The sequence below is a fragment of the Zea mays genome, chromosome 1 (assembly GCF_902167145.1).
Source record: "Zea mays cultivar B73 chromosome 1, Zm-B73-REFERENCE-NAM-5.0, whole genome shotgun sequence".
Taxonomy (NCBI): Eukaryota; Viridiplantae; Streptophyta; class Magnoliopsida; order Poales; family Poaceae; genus Zea; species Zea mays.
In genome coordinates, this window is record NC_050096.1 from 281146928 (window position 1) to 281164061 (window position 17134).

Consider the following 17134-nt stretch of genomic DNA (forward strand, 5'->3'; position numbering starts at 1 on the left):
GTCACTGCAAAATCCTACAACTAACTACTACCAAACGCATCAGATAGCACACACAGTACTGCAATACCTAACACCAACAGGGTAAACGACATGAAGCTAACAACCACCACATCAACCTTCAACTGTGCAGAAAAGCATAGAATCTTGATTTTCAGTGGTGCATAAAATCTGATTTCAGTTGTTTATATTGTGTAATCCGCAAAAAAAAGATCACCTTAAATAAAAAAATAAACATGAGGCATTCACTCACCTTTGTTGGTGCCGAAGTTACTTTTGCAGCTTCAATTAGCAAAGTTCAACTGCTATAAGAACTGAAATAGAGAAGAAAAAAATATTTAACTACATAGGAGACTTCACCACAGGCCCTCACATAAAATTCCAGATTACATAATATTCTTCCTAGTTTAATACCACAGTAATGTAATATACTCTTTCCATTAGTGATATAAAAAACAAAAGGTATCATACTATTTGCTGGATGTGAGTGTAGTGTTCGAACAAAGGATTATTGCATAACAGTACAGGGTTGGTCATTTGAGCAGACATGGTTAAGAACAAAGGATTCTTGCCTGCAACTCAATCAGAAATTCCTATCCAACGCATGCAGATTAGGGACATCAGAAATTCCTATCAATCAGAAATAGCCAATCCAGCAGCATATGAAACATGTAGACAACACATGAGTTGATCAAATCACATGTTTTGGTCACTGCAAAATCCTACAACTAACTACTACCAAACGCATCAGATAGCACACACAGTACTGCAATACCTAACACCAACAGGGTAAACGACATGAAGCTAACAACCACCACATCAACCTTCAACTGTGCAGAAAAGCATAGAATCTTGATTTTCAGTGGTGCATAAAATCTGATTTCAGTTGTTTATATTGTGTAATCCGCAAAAAAAAGATCACCTTAAATAAAAAAATAAACATGAGGCATTCACTCACCTTTGTTGGTGCCGAAGTTACTTTTGCAGCTTCAATTAGCAAAGTTCAACTGCTATAAGAACTGAAATAGAGAAGAAAAAAATATTTAACTACATAGGAGACTTCACCACAGGCCCTCACATAAAATTCCAGATTACATAATATTCTTCCTAGTTTAATACCACAGTAATGTAATATACTCTTTCCATTAGTGATATAAAAAACAAAAGGTATCATACTATTTGCTGGATGTGAGTGTAGTGTTCGAACAAAGGATTATTGCATAACAGTACAGGGTTGGTCATTTGAGCAGACATGGTTAAGAACAAAGGATTCTTGCCTGCAACTCAATCAGAAATTCCTATCCAACGCATGCAGATTAGGGACATCAGAAATTCCTATCAATCAGAAATAGCCAATCCAGCAGCATATGGTAATCCTCTTACTGTTCCTACTCTATATTATGTTTCCGTTTGATTTGTTACACTTCTATTATGTCAATTCGTTGGTCTCTGTTTTTCTATCCAAAATAGTTTCAGCAAGAACGTAAATAACTTCGCTACTAATATGCGGCAAATAAAGAAGATTGTGCATTGAGTAAATAAAAGAACAACGAATTCCACAAGCACCAACTAACAGAAATGAAACGAACCTTGGTTGAATGTGTTGCTTGGGGATCAGTGGTTCAATCGGCGTCTTGGGGGAGCCTTGGTTCGTAGGTGGGCAGAGGTTGCTGAGGTCGATAGCAGAGATGTGGGGGATGAACTGTAGGCATCCCCATTTGTAGTCGTAGGTGGGCAGAGGTTGCTGAGGTCGAATCAGTGCAGGAATGGAAGGGGATGGAGGAGCGCTGATGGAGGAGATTTGGCGTGGGGAGGATGGCGCTGAAATCGCGTACGGGTGGGCGCGGATCCGCGAGCACCTTCTGCTATCGGAGACGGGGCGCTGATATCGCGTTCGGGAACTTTGGCACCTTCTGCTATTGGGGAGGAGTGCCCACGCCGCCGCACGCGCAGATCACGCCCATCGCCGCCGCACGGGCAGATCGCCGCACGCGCAGATCGTCGCGGCCGCAATCGACGCTGTGGGATGGGGATCCGCCATGGAACAGCGTGCGCGAGATCGTCGCTCATCCTGCGCGCAGAGAGCGCGGCCGCGAGAGGGAGGGGGCCGACGCTGTGGGATGGGGACTTTCCTTGAAGCAGTAACGCGGGCGCGCAATCGACGCTGTGGGATGGGGACCTTCCATGGAACAGCGTGCGCGAGATCAGCGAGGCGAGGGCGCAGAGAGCGCGGCCGCGAGAGGGAGGGGGCCGACGCTGTGGGATGGGGACTTTCCTTCGCGAGAGGGAGGGGGCTGCAGGCAGACCCGTGCACCAAAAAAGTGTGTACGTCTACACTAAGGTCTTATATAGTAGTAGAGATATATATATATATATATATATATATATATATATATATATATATATATATATATATATATATATATATATATATATATATATATATATATATATATATAAGAGGATTTTGGGCTGCGCCCCGGGCCACGGCCCAAGTGGCCCGGGGCCTATATCCGCCCCTGTTTTCATGTGCAGCAAAGATATTGTTGTTGCCTAAATTTCTTCCACTGGCCCCATGTCACTGACAGACTTATTCCTCTAGGAAGTACAGTTCTTTCTCTCGGTGGGCACATGTAGGCCGCCCAGCGCCAGGCCGACGCCCACCGTCTCCATTGCTCGCTGTGGTGCTCTGCTGCTGCGCGCGGGGGAGGGACCCAAATTTCATACAACTATTTTAAAAGTTTTAAATCGAAATGCATCTGTTGGTTGTTGCTCATTTGCTAGCTGGCTACTTGTGCTCTTTGGCATTTTCTAATCACTAATGCTCCATATGCAGCCTAGTACTGCAAGCAGTAAAGTAGGGGAGGTCAGGTCGGGTGACCACTAGCTAGGTAGGCTTGGACATTGGCACGATGAGACCTTGCCCCTGGTTGTCTGTCCTAGCATACGGTAACGCCCTGACTACGATGGATTGAAGCCTCGGACGACGGACGACATACGACGCAACAACGAGGCCAGTTGCAACACAATGACAATTAGTCGGTCAAGTCTGGGCACCTTGCTGCACCGTGGAGCCACAATGTCTCAACGGAGGTGCTGGTGTCTCCATGGCACGTGGGGCTACAAGATGTGACCACGACTTGGTGGTTGGTGCATCTGGTGGTTCTGCCATGGTGCGACTACAATAGGGTTTAGGGATTTTTTTTGTCGTGAGGTACTGAGGTGGGCTTTGTCGCTCCGTTGGGCTTCATGGTCCACGACAAACGATTGGATTAGTTAGGTATGAGAGGTAGGAACGAGATATTTTAGTCCAAATTAATAGATTCCTTTATTTATTTGATTCGTTTTTATTTTCCATGCATATACACTATATTTATGTATATATATTGAAGTTCTTTTGCTGAAAATAATGGGTATTCATTTGAATACCCTTGAATGCAATGGGGCCCGCCCCTGAGGACATATCTGATTAAGTTACTGTTTTATGATTAATCATGCTGTAGTCAGTTGCTGCTGCATTAGATTTCCTTAGTATCATCGGATTAGCAAATTTATGTGCAACTAAGATATGCCAAAACAAAAACTCATGTCAACTTGCAGTTATATTACCATTTTTCATGCAGCGACGGAGCTCCGTAAAAATAACGCCCCGGGCCACTTTACAAATATAACGATATACTACTCGTCTTTTAATTTTTCGCACTTTAGGAATAGTAACATTTAAAACAATCCAATGGAACTTTTAATTTTTCGCACTTTAGGGTAGTAACATTTAAAACAATCCAATGGAGCTGTGGCAGATAGGGAAAAGGAATCAGACGTTCGGGAACAATTACTCACAATAGAGGAGAAACACTCAGTACACAGCGGTTGCCGCTCAGGTGGTCGCTGCCCATTAGCCAGGGAGGCGCTCCGCCCTCGCCTATGAATAAGAAAAGAAAAGAAATTAGGTTGAGGAAGTTGTATAGTTTGGAGAAGATGTAATGGCAGGGGTAGATTTGGGCGGTGGCGCGGCGCCAGTGTAGGGCGCGCGCGTCATTGCTACAGGGACGATAGAGGCGAACTGGTGGAGGTGGAGGCCGAACTGGAGGTGGAAGATGCCTTAGTCAGATCCCGCCCAGCCGCCCCGGAGGTTGCTGCCTTGTGCCCTTGTCGAATTCGTAGAGCCTAAAGGCGTGGAGAACGATAGAGGACTGAATGGAGGCGGCCACGCCGCTGGCAACATAGGAAACGCAGCCGCGCATGTTTGCGAAATAATTGAAAGAGTCTATGTTCTCGTGACTTGAGCGACTGAGGGAGGCCGCCAGCACCAGGCTCAATCGGTGCAAGCAGGAGGTCTTTTGGGCCACATTTTTAGGCTAAAATGTATTTTGGTCTAGATGTTTTGGTTGAAAAAAGATATATATATATATATATATATAAGAGGATTTTTGGGCTGCGCCCCGGGCCACGGCCCAGGTGGCCCGGGGCCCATATCCGCCCCTGTTTTCATGTGCAGCAAAGATATTGTTGTTGCCTAAATTTCTTCCACTGGCCCCATGTCACTGACAGACTTATTCCTCTAGGAAGTACAGTTCTTTCTCCCGGTGGGCACATGTAGGCCGCCCAGCGCCAGGCCGACGCCCACCGTCTCCATTGCTCGCTGTGGTGCTCTGCTGCTGCGCGCGGGGGAGGGGGGGAGGGACGCAGCGCCGCCGCCCAGCGCCAGGTCGATGCCCACCGCCTCCATTGCTCGCTGTGGTGCTCTGCTGCCGCGCGCGGGGGAGGGGGGAGGGACGCGGCGACCAGTCGGGCTACGACTCAATCTCTGAGCGATCCGGAGGTGAGGTGTAAAGAAGAGGAGAGAGAGAGGGCCGCGCAGGTGGTGCTAGTTGGTGGCAGAAATGCAGTGACAGGTGTGATCGGGTAGGACGCACCAGAAAATGAGCAGCAGATACATCTAGGCGCCGAGTGACGACTTCACGGACCGGCCGCCGCGGTTCTCCGGCGCCGAAGAGGCACACTGGCGCGGTGGGTCGCGTTGGCAAGCATCCGGGGGTTGTCTTCCTCCTCCTCGCGGGAGCAGGAGCCGCGCGAGGCCGCGACGCCCGGCGGCCCCGAGTCCGCGGCGCGCAAGGTGAGGGAGGAGGACAGCGAGTACTACCGGACGCACAAACCGTATGCAACACATTGTTGTGGCCTAACGATTGGGGAAGCCGCCGCCGCCGCCGTGTCTACCCTAAACCCTAGCAATGGGAAACCAGAGTGGGATGGAGCGGATGGGGTGGAGGAGGGCGGGGGAGGGAGCGCGATTACCTGGAACTCTAGAGCGCCGCCGATGGCCGAGAACGCAGACGAGCGGGGGAAGATGAGGTTTTTTGGGAGGAGAGAGTGCGAGATTGGAGATGGGGAGGAGGAGAGAGCGTGAGATTTGGAGACGCTGGTACGAGGAGAGACCTAGAACCATCTACAAACGACGGACGCAGGGAGGAACGCTGCCACCATTGGATAACGATGGAACGACAAAGGAAATTTTTGGCGACGTGGACGCACGGGGGAGCCTCCCCCGGATTCCTTCCTACTTTAGACTGTGTTCAGCGGTTCCCCCTAAATATCCCCCTATATCTCACTCACGTGTCACATCAACGTTTTCTTTCCCCCTATATCTCCACACTCTACAGCGGTTCCCCCTATATCAAACCTCTATACCTACTATAACTATAAAATATTATTTTCTATAACTATTCATCAGCCTTTACCAATTTTCCGTCTACTCAAAATCACTATCGTGCGCAGCGTTCGAGGGCAGGGGGCCGGCTACCGCTCCCCCAAATCTGATGTAGCACTGTGCAATTCTCTTTGACTGTAGCTGGTAGGGGAGGTTTTAGGGGCAAGCGCTGCAGCACGTAGGGTTGCTCTACACACGCTAAATCAAGGGGAGGGGGTGCCTGGCGGGAAGCGTTGAAGTAAGTCTTAGGCCTTGTTCGTTTCCATTGGATTGCACCCGGAATCGTTCCAGCTAATCAAAGTTTATATAAATTAGAGAAGCAATCCGGTCAGAAATCGTTCTACCCACCAATCCGGCACAAACGAACAAGGCCTTAAAGTATAGGAATTTTCGTCCGGCCGAAACAAGGGGACCTGCTAACGATGCCTTCCATTTGCCATACGCAATGGCTATTAAACACTACAAGTGTGATATGAATATGCATTTTTTTTGCAACCTGTAAAACGTTTCTTATAGAGGGTTATAGATTTTCCTACTAACTGAATATACGAGACAGACTATTAGCTAATTTGCTAACTGAATATAGATTTTCTTATAGAGGGTTATATGAAATTAACTAGCTAACTAACTATTAGCTAATTTGCTAAGAGCATCTCCAATAAACTCTTTATTTTTGGCTCTCTATTTATCTCTCTATTTAATTTTTCATAATGGTTGCACTCTATATGTAGCATCTCACTCCAACAGACTATCTATTTAGTTTTGCTAGTCAGATGACTAGCCAAATTTAGCTAGTGAGAGAGCTAATTTAGAGAGTCAGATAGCTTGATGAGTCAAATAGCTAATATGTTGGAAAGTTATTTTGCTGTTGAATAGCCAAAATTTAGCTTGACGAGTCATTTAACTAGTCTTTTGGAGATGCTCTAAAAGTGGCTAATAGCCGAACTATTAGCTGGACTGTTTAGATGTATTCAACTAATTTTAGCAGATAACTATTAGGTCTAGTGTATTTAAACAAAGCCTTAGACAAATCTTGCATTTTGTAGAGAGACCGTCGAACTCAGAACCTTCACTGTTGCATCAGGTCCTTCTCACCACTGCTGCACTAGGTCTAAGACGTGGATCCAAAAGTTCTTTAAAAACTATTTGTGTGGCATGTCAATAATAATAACTAAAAAAGCAAAAGCAATTGGCATTTGCTTGACCTTTCTTGCATAGCCTCTTTTTTATCGACATTACACTTTTTCTGGCCTTTAGATTGATGAGTGATGAATTCTTTTTCTCTTTCTAATAAAATCATATGAACTTGAACAGGACAGGATGAGATCTTGCCAAACAAAAATTTTGAAGTATGAGCTAAAAAGGCACAAAACTCGCGAGTCTCAAGCGAGCCAAGTTGAGCCGATCTGGCTCGTGAGCTACAAAAAATCAATCAATCTACACAATAATGATGGATATTAGATAATTTTATAGATATCCGACTTGTCTCTTAGTCTTTACAATTATAATTTAGATTACTTTCACATTATAATCATTTACTTCACATTTATAGACTATTAATTAACTATATAATACAATATTGTTTTTCAAGGTGTAGCTTGCGAGCTGAGCTGAGCTGAGCCGAACCTCCTTTTGCAGCTTGTTGAGTAGGCGAGGCGAGCCGCTCGGTCACCTAGCGGTCCACACAGAGCTGGCCCAAGTTAAACCTTACTGCATATTAATGTTTAAACTAAGGAGCAGAGCAGCCTGCATTTTCCATATCATTTTTTTTTGTGATAGAGCACCTGCCAACTCTGGTGTATCAGTAATGGATTTCCTTTTTGTTTTCTGGAAACAAGAATTCGACCATATTTTTTTTATGTTTTTGTCATGGATCAATTTATTGTTCCCTCTGAATGCCTGAATGTTTGGACACCGTCGAAGCCTCGAAGGTGATAGCTCGTCTTGGCAAAGAAAAGACGACGAAAGCTCATATCTTTATTTGAGCAAGTTGTTGTTGTTTTACAGTGGGATCTATTTTCACTGTCCCAGGTGCCATGTATTTTCTCCAGATAGCTGTCTTTCCTGACTAGAACCTTCCCGTCTCGTTGATTAATGCAGTGTGTTTGTATACCTGATATCTACATTCGAACCTTTTTTTAGAATCGTTCAGAGCTTAGTACATGTAAGCAGTGTAAAGCAGCTGTTATTCTTAATGTTAGAATAAACTCTGGCTTGGCTTACCCTTCCCTGTTCCAGGTAGAATATCTTTTGCATGCAAGTCTATGCTTTTCTTAGACTGGAGTTCTTAATTTCATGAGCTACTTTGTTGATTTACATGATTACATCTTAAGGCAATAGTTACACTGTACTAACTCATCAGTCATCAGTACCTGACCAGAATAACACTCCTGTATACTGCCTAGCATCGACTGATGGATCACTTGGAGACATGCTGTTCTGTCATGCAGTTCCTTCACAAAGCTTCAGATGCCGTTTCTTATGGTTGTAGAGTTATCTATTGTTCTCAGCCTCTCCGATTGCACGGCATCAAGTGGACACAGATTGAAAGGACAGGTTATCTAAAATGTAACCCTATGTTTTGGTGATATAGGATTGTAAGCCGGTTGACACTTATTCCTTGTAATGAGTTTTTTTTTTGTTTCAAGTCATCCTTTGTGCACTGACTATTGTTTTCCTTAACAATACCAGATGTAAGTATTCATTACCACCAAACATGTCTGCTGTCATGGCATGGAACTAAAGAAAGATGAAGATACAAGCAGCTTCCTGGTGGATACATGACTTTTGCTTTGGCGAACTGTAAGGGGAATGTCCAAGTATTTGTCTAAAAATGGAACAGATCAAAACAAAACATCATTATATGAATTTAAAAGGGATTCAGCATGATGACTGCTTAAACTGCATCGGAAACAGTACAACCATAAAGTTTTGTGAATCAAGTCATATCATGCTGCATTTTCTTGACTAGTGATCTGTCAAGGTAATGAAGACTTAGCAGGTACATTTTTTTTCAAAAGCCATCAAAATAAGCATGTCTTCATAACATATGAAATGTCGATGGATACAAGTCACTTCAAACATTCAGGACGGTAAGGAAGATCTGAGAGTCAGCAAGGAGCTTGGGACCTTAGGCTCGCCATATCGAGACGTGTCTTGAAAGAAATTTGGATTTCATACTGAGCCCCAGGTATCCGCAGGCGTTTTAACCAGAAGAACTTCCTGTGAAGTTCGTGTGGTTTGGCTGTCTGTTCCACAAACTGTTTCTTGACATGCATCGAGAATTGTTCCCTGGACTTCTTATCGATATGAGGTGACCGCAACACGGTGTACAGGGCTCGTGATTCAGGTAGTCCAATCTTCTTTGTGAATGGCATAAGCCCTGAGACCTGGTTGCTTTGGCTCATAAAAGACTTCATCACTACGCGTATCTTTGCAGACATGACTCTACAGCGAAGCAGAACCTTTTGTCACTGTTTGCAAATACCAAGACACCTGGAGATGGTAAAAACTAGCACTGTCATGTAACCATCAAGTAACACAGACATCAAGTAAACAAAATCTGAAGCAGTTTAGAAAATTAACCTTGCTGTGACAAGGCAATAACTTTATGATGTTTGAGAAAAATATTCATCACTAATAGAGTAGCAGAAACACAGGGAAGGAAACATATATACAGCGACTACTTATACTAAAAGGCTCAGTGCATGGACCGCATATCAATTCGTGTAAAGTATGATGCTCAGCTACACCATATCAGGCTCATAAAAAACAGAAACGATCCTTCTTTTTCATTTCTAAAATGGAGTCAGGCTCATGGTAGACAAATGATGGTCCGTATATGTATGGTGATAAAAGTAACGAGGGTACATGGCTTTAGTTGATATAGAGGTGACTGGCAATAAAACAACAAACACAATACTATTTTCTTTTTTTTCAAATGGGAGGGCGTAAATGAACACGTGAGGAAGGATAACATGTTGACAAATAAAATATGATTTGTTGCAAAAATTAGTAAATACTAAAGAACAGAAGAAATATGTCGGGCATCACTCGCCTTAAAAAGGTTAACACCGAAGTAAAGACCAGCAACTTTGATCGCACAAAGAATTGCAAAGCATATTGCCTTCTGAAATGTACTGAGAAATAATGCTAAAACTACAAGTATGAACTGTTTCTCAAGAAGCCAGGAAACTTAATAATCAACCATCTCATGCTAATGAACAAGTGTGAACGGTTCCTCTCAAGCAGGAACAGATCAGGTACAGGACATGGGTGCAGGGGCGGCCCAGTAAAGGACAAGGATGTATGTACACCCGGTAATTTTTTTTGAAGGCATAGTACAGGTATACACTTGCAATTAGACCAGATCCCATTACGAATAGCCAAATAGCCTAGGTTAGCCTTTGGGTGCTCCGTTTCGCACAACATGAAGGGAAGAGAATGGGTGGCCATGCCTGGTGGCTGCTCGTTGCCGGAGAAGAACCGGACGAAAATCTGGGCATCTGGTGTAGCCTTGTAGGGCGGAGGCGGAAGCAGCGATGCAGCAGGTGAGAGAACGGCGGCCGCGGCGATAGCCTAGCGCCTCCTAGCCCAGTCGGAGCCTTCTCCCTGAACATGGGCCGTTCCTTTTTCAAACAATTTTTTTTAGACCTTGTTCGGCATGCGGATTAAATAGAATTGAAAAAAATTATAAAAGATTTCGACTTTTTAAATTGAAATCCACCGCATCCTACCCAATCCACATGAATCGGAAGCAAAACGAACAAACCCTTAGACCTTGTTCGTTTACGTCGGAATGCACCCAAAATCGTTTTACCTAATCAAAGTTTATATAAATTAGAGAAACAATCCGGTTAGTAATCATTCCGACCCACCAATCCGACACAAACGAACAAGACCTTATAGTTTTTCTTCAATCTTTCCTTCTTTTAAAATCGTTCTTCTAACTAATTTGCAATTACTAATTCATGGAACACTGCAAATGGATACTGGAATATTGGTTTTAACCTAGTGGAGTCATAATAATGTTTATCAGAAAGGGTGAGCACACTAAAAATCGCATAGAGGGGTGAATAGAAGTGTCGCATCCGGGTTTTAGGGGTCCAAAACTCGGACGCGAAATAAACATCAGGTATGCTGAGACCAAGTCTCACAAATATGATAAATAGTGGTACAGAAATGAATGTCACATCTTTACTATATAATAGGAGTTCTATACAAAATAAATAAATAATGCATCAAAAGGAGACAACGATCCAACAACCCAAAGTTGACTGGGAGACGACGACCTAAACCTCTCACGAACTTATCACAGCATCCTCCATGCGCCTCATCCTGTGGTACCTGTTCTTGACCTGTGGGGGAGGGTGTGAGACAGCAAGAGTGAGCTCACATAAGTTCATTGCTCAACAAGTTGTGAGGAATAATGTGCATGAACTCACTAAAGGTGAGAATTCACGTGAAGTGTAAGGCTTACCAAAGAGAATGGTTGAAGCTGAGCGTTGCTTTTAAAGTTGGTCAAAATTTTATTAGCAATTACTAAGTATAAGTAAATATCAACCAAATTAAATAGTAGAACAAAAGTAATAACAACACCTGGGTTACCCATTTGCCACGGGTTGATCGGATACCATACACCTCTACCAAGAAAGCGGGGCAGAGTTCCACTACGAGGCCTTTACAAAGTTCCACTAGCTTCAGAAAACCCGCTATATTTTATAGGAAGCTCCAGTACAGGAATCCCTCGCCTGACCACCATCGCAGCAAAATCAACCTAAGGACCTCCCTGACCACTCCCCTACTGCTCTTGCCCCTTTCGGGTAAGGTAGTCCTTCACTAGCTTTTCTAGTTAGCTAGCCATGGGGTCTCATTCCTCCCTTGTGGTAGCACTGTTTTCCCTGGTGGTCGCTCCATATTCCAATTAACATAATGATCTTGACATGAACATAAATAAAATAACAAGATAATTGGAACAAGGATATAATGAAATATTATCCCAAAACCATATAAAGCAATAGCAAAACTACCCAAATGATTCAGGGGTAAACAAGGTAAAAGATAATCAAATTGGGGTAACCTATTGGGTCCAATCAAAATTAACCTATGCAGATCATTATGATTAATAAGAACGTGATTGGGTAAAAAGAAGTGATCAAGGGCACAACTTGTCTGGGACTTGAGATTCTAGGTACCAACTTGCTCTTCAGGTGACACGTGTCCTCACTGCTAAACGTAGCAATATAGACAAACATGGTATAGGAAAAATTAACATCACATCAAACATGAATACAAAAAACATATTAAAATGAGATCACAAGAATAGGAATCATTAATTTTGGAGTTATGGATTTTAAGTTATGAATTTCCAAAGGTTTCATGTGTTTGATACAAGATTAATTAAGAGATAAATTTTAACGTGGCTTTCATGTCAAAACAGTGGCACTATTTGATAAACAATAATATTATAAAATAATAGGAACTGGAATGGATTAATTTGGACTTAAGATGAATTTTATATGAATTAAATGAGTTTCTGGAATTATTTATATATAAAAAACAATTTCCTAAATCATTTTGTCGGGGACCATAATTAGGGGTACCCCAAGACTCCTAATCTCAGCTGGTAACCCCCATCAGTACAAAGCTGCAAAGGCCTGATGGGTGCGATTAAGCCAAGGCTCGGTCCACTCAAGGGACACGACCTCGTCTCGCCCGAGCGCAGCCTCGGGCAAGGGCAGCCGACCCCGGAAGATTCACGTCTCGCCCGAGGACCCCCTCAAGCGACGGACACACCTTCGGCTCGCCCGAGGCCCTATCTTCGCTAAAAAGCAACCTTGGCCAGATCGCCACACCGACCGACCGAATCTGTCGGGGACCATAATTAGGGGTACCCTCAAGACTCCTAATCTCAGCTGGTAACCCCCATCAGCACAAAGCTGCAAAGACCTGATGGGTGCGATTAAGTCAAGGATCGGTCCACTCAAGGGACACGATCTCGCCTCGCCCGAGCCCAGCCTCGGGCAAGGACAGCCGACCCGGAGGATTTACGTCTCGCCCGAGGACCCCCTCCAGCAACGGGCACACCTTCGGCTCGCCCGAGGCCCAGACTTCACCAAGAAGCAACCTTGGCCAAGCCGCCACGCCGACCGACCGTATCGCAGGAGCCTTTAATGCAAAGGTGGCCTGACACCTTATCCTGACGCGCGCCCTTGAAAGGGAAATGTGCCATTGGGCCATTTCTAAGTATTTTGGTGATTGAGTGTCAACACAAGTGCTTAAATGTGAATCAATGCCCATGGATGAACAAAGTGCAAATCGTCAACAAAGGTATGTTTCTAAGTCTTAGTACATTGGTTTTGTGTACTAATATATTTGTCTAAGTGTTAGAAACAGAAAGAAGAAGAGAAGAGAAGACTTGGCTGTGTACAGCCAAGGGGCTGTTTCGGTCTGGGGCACCGGACTGTCCGGTGGTGCACCGGACAGTGTCCGATGCGCCAGGCTCCCTCGGCCGAAGAGGCCGCTCTCGGGAATTTGCTGACGGCGTACGGCTAAAATTCACCGGACTGTCCGGTGTGCACCGGACTGTCCGGTGAGCCAACGGTCGGCCAGGGCCAACGGTCGGCCGCGCGATCAGCGCGGGACACGTGGCCGAGCCAACGGTCGGAAGGGGGCACCGGACTGTCCGGTGTGCACCGGACATGTCCGGTGCGCCAACGGCTCTCGCATCTACAACGGTCGGCTTCGCCATTTAAGGAAAGGAATCGGGCACCGGACACTGTCCGGTGTGCACCGGACTGTCCGGTGCGCCCGATGACAGAAGGCAAGGATGACCTTCCAGTTTTGTTCTCAACGGCTCCTAGCTGCCTTGGGGCTATAAAAGGGACCCCTAGGCGCATGGAGGGAGCAACCAAGCAACTCTTGAGCATTCTTGATCATCCACACTAAGTCTTTGCGCATCCGTTTGTGATTCTAAGTGATTCGAGCTCCGTTCTTGTGAGAAACTGTGAGATAGTCTTTGAGCTCGAGTCTTGGCCGCGTGTGTGCGCATTTCGCTGTGGATTTGTGTGTGTTGCTTCCCTCCCTTACTCCGTGTTTCTTTGTGAATCTTAAGTGTAAGGGCGAGAGACTCCAATTTGTGGAGATTCCTCGCGAGTGGGATAAAGATAAGCAAGGCATAACATCGTGGTATTCAAGTGGGTCTTTGGACCGCTTGAGAGGGGTTGATTGCAACCCTCGTCCGTTGGGACGCCACAACGTGGAGTAGGCAAGTTTTGTACTTGGCCGAACCACGGGATAAATCACCGTGTCTCCTCTGTGTTGAATTCTCTGTGATAGTCGTATTGTGCAAGATCTCCTCTTTAGCCACTTGGCAATTATTGTGCTAACCCTTAACAAGTTTTTGTGGCTATAAGTTAAGTTTTTTTACAGGATCACCTATTCACCCCCCCCTCTAGGTGCTCTCAATTGGTATCGGAGCCGTTCTCTTCACAAAGGGACTTACCGCCCGAAGAGATGGATCCTAAGGGGAAGGGAATCGTGATCAACGACAAAGAGAAGGAATCCTTCGTCAACGAGCCGAAGGACGACAAGCCTACCGACTCCGGCTCGGGGCATAGACGGAAGGAAGGGAAGAAGAAGAAGACAAGGCGCATCAAGGAGATCATCTACTACGACGATAGTGATGAGTCTACTTCTTCCCAAAAGGATGATGACAACGACTACAAAAAGACGGTCAATTCGAACTTTTCATTTGATTATTCTCGTATTCAACATAGTTCGAATTCGCATTTGCTTTCCATTCCTCTTGGCAAACCTCCACACTTCGATGGGGAGGACTACGGATTTTGGAGTCACAAAATGCGTAGTCACTTATTCTCTCTCCATCCAAGCATATGGGAGATTGTGGAGAATGGAATGAAATTTGATAGCTCGGATAGTCCTATGCTTATAAATGAACAAATTCATAGAAATGCACAAGCTACCACTGTTCTCTTAGCATCTTTGTGCAGGGAAGAGTACAATAAGGTGAGCGGCTTGGACAATGCCAAGCAGATATGGGACACCCTCAAGATCTCTCACGAGGGGAACGACATCACCATGCTCACCAAGATGGAGTTGGTGGAGGGCGAGCTTGGACGATTCGCCATGATAAGGGGAGAGGAGCCAACTCAAACTTACAACCGGCTCAAGACCCTTATCAACAAAATAAGGAGCTACGGAAGCACGCGTTGGACGGACCACGACGTCGTCCGCCTACTGCTCAGGTCCTTTACCGTTCTTGATCCTCATCTCGTGAACAATATTCGTGAGAATCCCAGGTACACGATGATGACGCCCGAGGAAGTACTTGGAAAATTCGTGAGCGGGCGAATGATGATCAAGGAGGCAAGGTACGTCGACGACGCGTTGAACGGTCCACTCCACGAGCCTCAACCCATTGCTCTAAAGGCAACAAGGAGCAAGGAGTCGCTACCTAGCAAGGTGGCGCAAGTTGAGGCGGTCGGGCTCAATGATGAAGAGATGGCTCTCATCATCAAGAGATTCAATACGGCGCTAAAAGGTCGAAAGGGACAGCCAAGCAAGGCCAAGACCAAGGGAAAGCGATCATGCTTCAAATGCGGTAAGCTTGGTCATTTTATTGCTAACTGTCCCGAAAATGATAGTAACCAGGAGCAAGGAAAAAATGGGAAGAGAGAGAACAAGAAGGTTTACAAGAAGGCCAAAGGCGAAGCACACCTTGGAAAGGAGTGGGATTCGGATTGCTCTTCGTCCGACTCCGACGACGAAGGACTCGCCGCCACTGCCTTCAACAAATCGGCTCTCTTCCCCAACGAGCATCACACTTGCCTCATGGCAAGGGAAAAGAAGGTAATCACTCGTAATGCTAATACTTATGATTCTTCTAGTGATGATGAATCTAGTGAGGATGAAATTGATTACTCTAGTTTATTCAAAGGATTGGATAGAACTAAGATAGCTAAGATTAATGAGTTGATTGATGCCTTAAATGAAAAGGATAGAATCTTAGAGAAACAAGAAGACCTTTTATATGAAGAACATGATAAATTTGTTAGTGCACAAAATTCTCTTGCTCTAGAAGTTAAAAGAAATGGAATACTTTCTTGTGAACTTTCTACTTGTAATGAAACCATTTCTTCTTTAAAAGGTGAAATTAATGTTTTAACTGCTAAACTAGAAGTAGCAAGTAACTCGTGTGTTGAAAATATTACAATTTGCACTAGGTGTAAGGATTTTGATGTTAATGCTTGTAGTGAACACTTAGTTTCAATTTCAAAACTAAATGATGAGGTGGCTAGTCTTAATGCTCAACTTAAGAATAGCAAGAGTGAAGTTGATAAAATAAAATTTGCAAGGGATGCCTACACGGTTGGTAGACACCCCTCAATTAAGGATGGTCTTGGCTTCAAGAGAGAGGCCAAGAACTTAACAAGCCATAAGGCTCCCATCTTCGTCAAGGAGAAAGGGAAGGCCCCTATGGCTAGTAGTGCTAAAAGGAACCATGCTTTCTTGTACCATGATAGGAGACATGCTAGAAATGCTTATAATGCTTTTGATTCACATGCTTATGATTCTTATGCCATGACTGCTTCTAGTTCTTCCTATATGCATGGTAGACATATGACTAGGAGAAATGTTATTCATCATGTGCCTAGAAAGAATACTATTCATGCTCCTAGGAAAGTAGTAAATGAACCTTCTACAATTTATTGTGCTTTAAATGCTTCCTTTGCTATTTGTAGAAAGGATAGGAAGATAGTTGCTAGGAAGTTAGGGGCAAAATGCAAGGGAGACAAAACTTGAATTTGGGTCCCTAAGGAAATTGTGACTAACCTTGTAGGACCCAACAAGAGTTGGGTACCTAAGTCCCAAGCCTAAATTTGCCTTGCAGGTTTATGCATCCGGGGGTTCAAGCTGGATTATTGATAGCGGATGCACAAACCATATGACGGGGGAGAAGAAGATGTTCACCTCCTACGTCAAGAATAAGGATTCCCAAGATTCAATTATATTCGGTGATGGGAATCAAGGCAAGGTAAAAGGATTAGGTAAAATTGCAATCTCAAATGAGCACTCAATTTCTAATGTGTTTTTAGTTGAGTCCTTGGGATATAATTTGCTATCTGTTAGTCAATTATGCAACATGGGGTATAACTGTCTATTTACAAATGTAGATGTGTCTGTCTTTAGAAGAAGTGATGGTTCACTAGCTTTTAAGGGTGTATTAGACGGCAAACTTTATTTAGTTGATTTTGCAAAAGAAGAGGCCGGTCTAGATGCATGCTTAATAGCTAAGACTAGCATGGGCTGGCTGTGGCATCGCCGCTTAGCACATGTGGGGATGAAGAACCTTCACAAGCTTCTAAAGGGAGAACACGTGATAGGTTTGACTAACGTGCAATTCGAAAA

The 17134-nt window shown here is 44.5% G+C and overlaps 1 protein-coding gene across 1 annotated transcript; it reads right to left on the reverse strand.

The window, feature by feature from the left end:
* Positions 1-8655: 8655 nt before the first annotated feature.
* On the reverse strand, positions 8656-10342 carry LOC100282480 (Ribosomal protein S10p/S20e-like). Its single transcript, NM_001155389.2, has 2 exons — positions 10162-10342; positions 8656-9199 (listed from the first exon to the last, which is right to left on the reverse strand). Exon 2 carries the CDS (start codon positions 9145-9147, stop codon positions 8815-8817), a length of 333 nt encoding a protein of 110 aa, NP_001148861.1. The 5' UTR covers positions 9148-9199; positions 10162-10342; the 3' UTR covers positions 8656-8814.
* Positions 10343-17134: the final 6792 nt, after the last annotated feature.

What these genes read in the sequence shown, in the direction of transcription:
- LOC100282480 (NM_001155389.2), bottom strand. Translation starts at nt 9,147, where the DNA reads ATGTCTGCAAAGATACGCGTAGTGATGAAGTCTTTTATGAGCCAAAGC.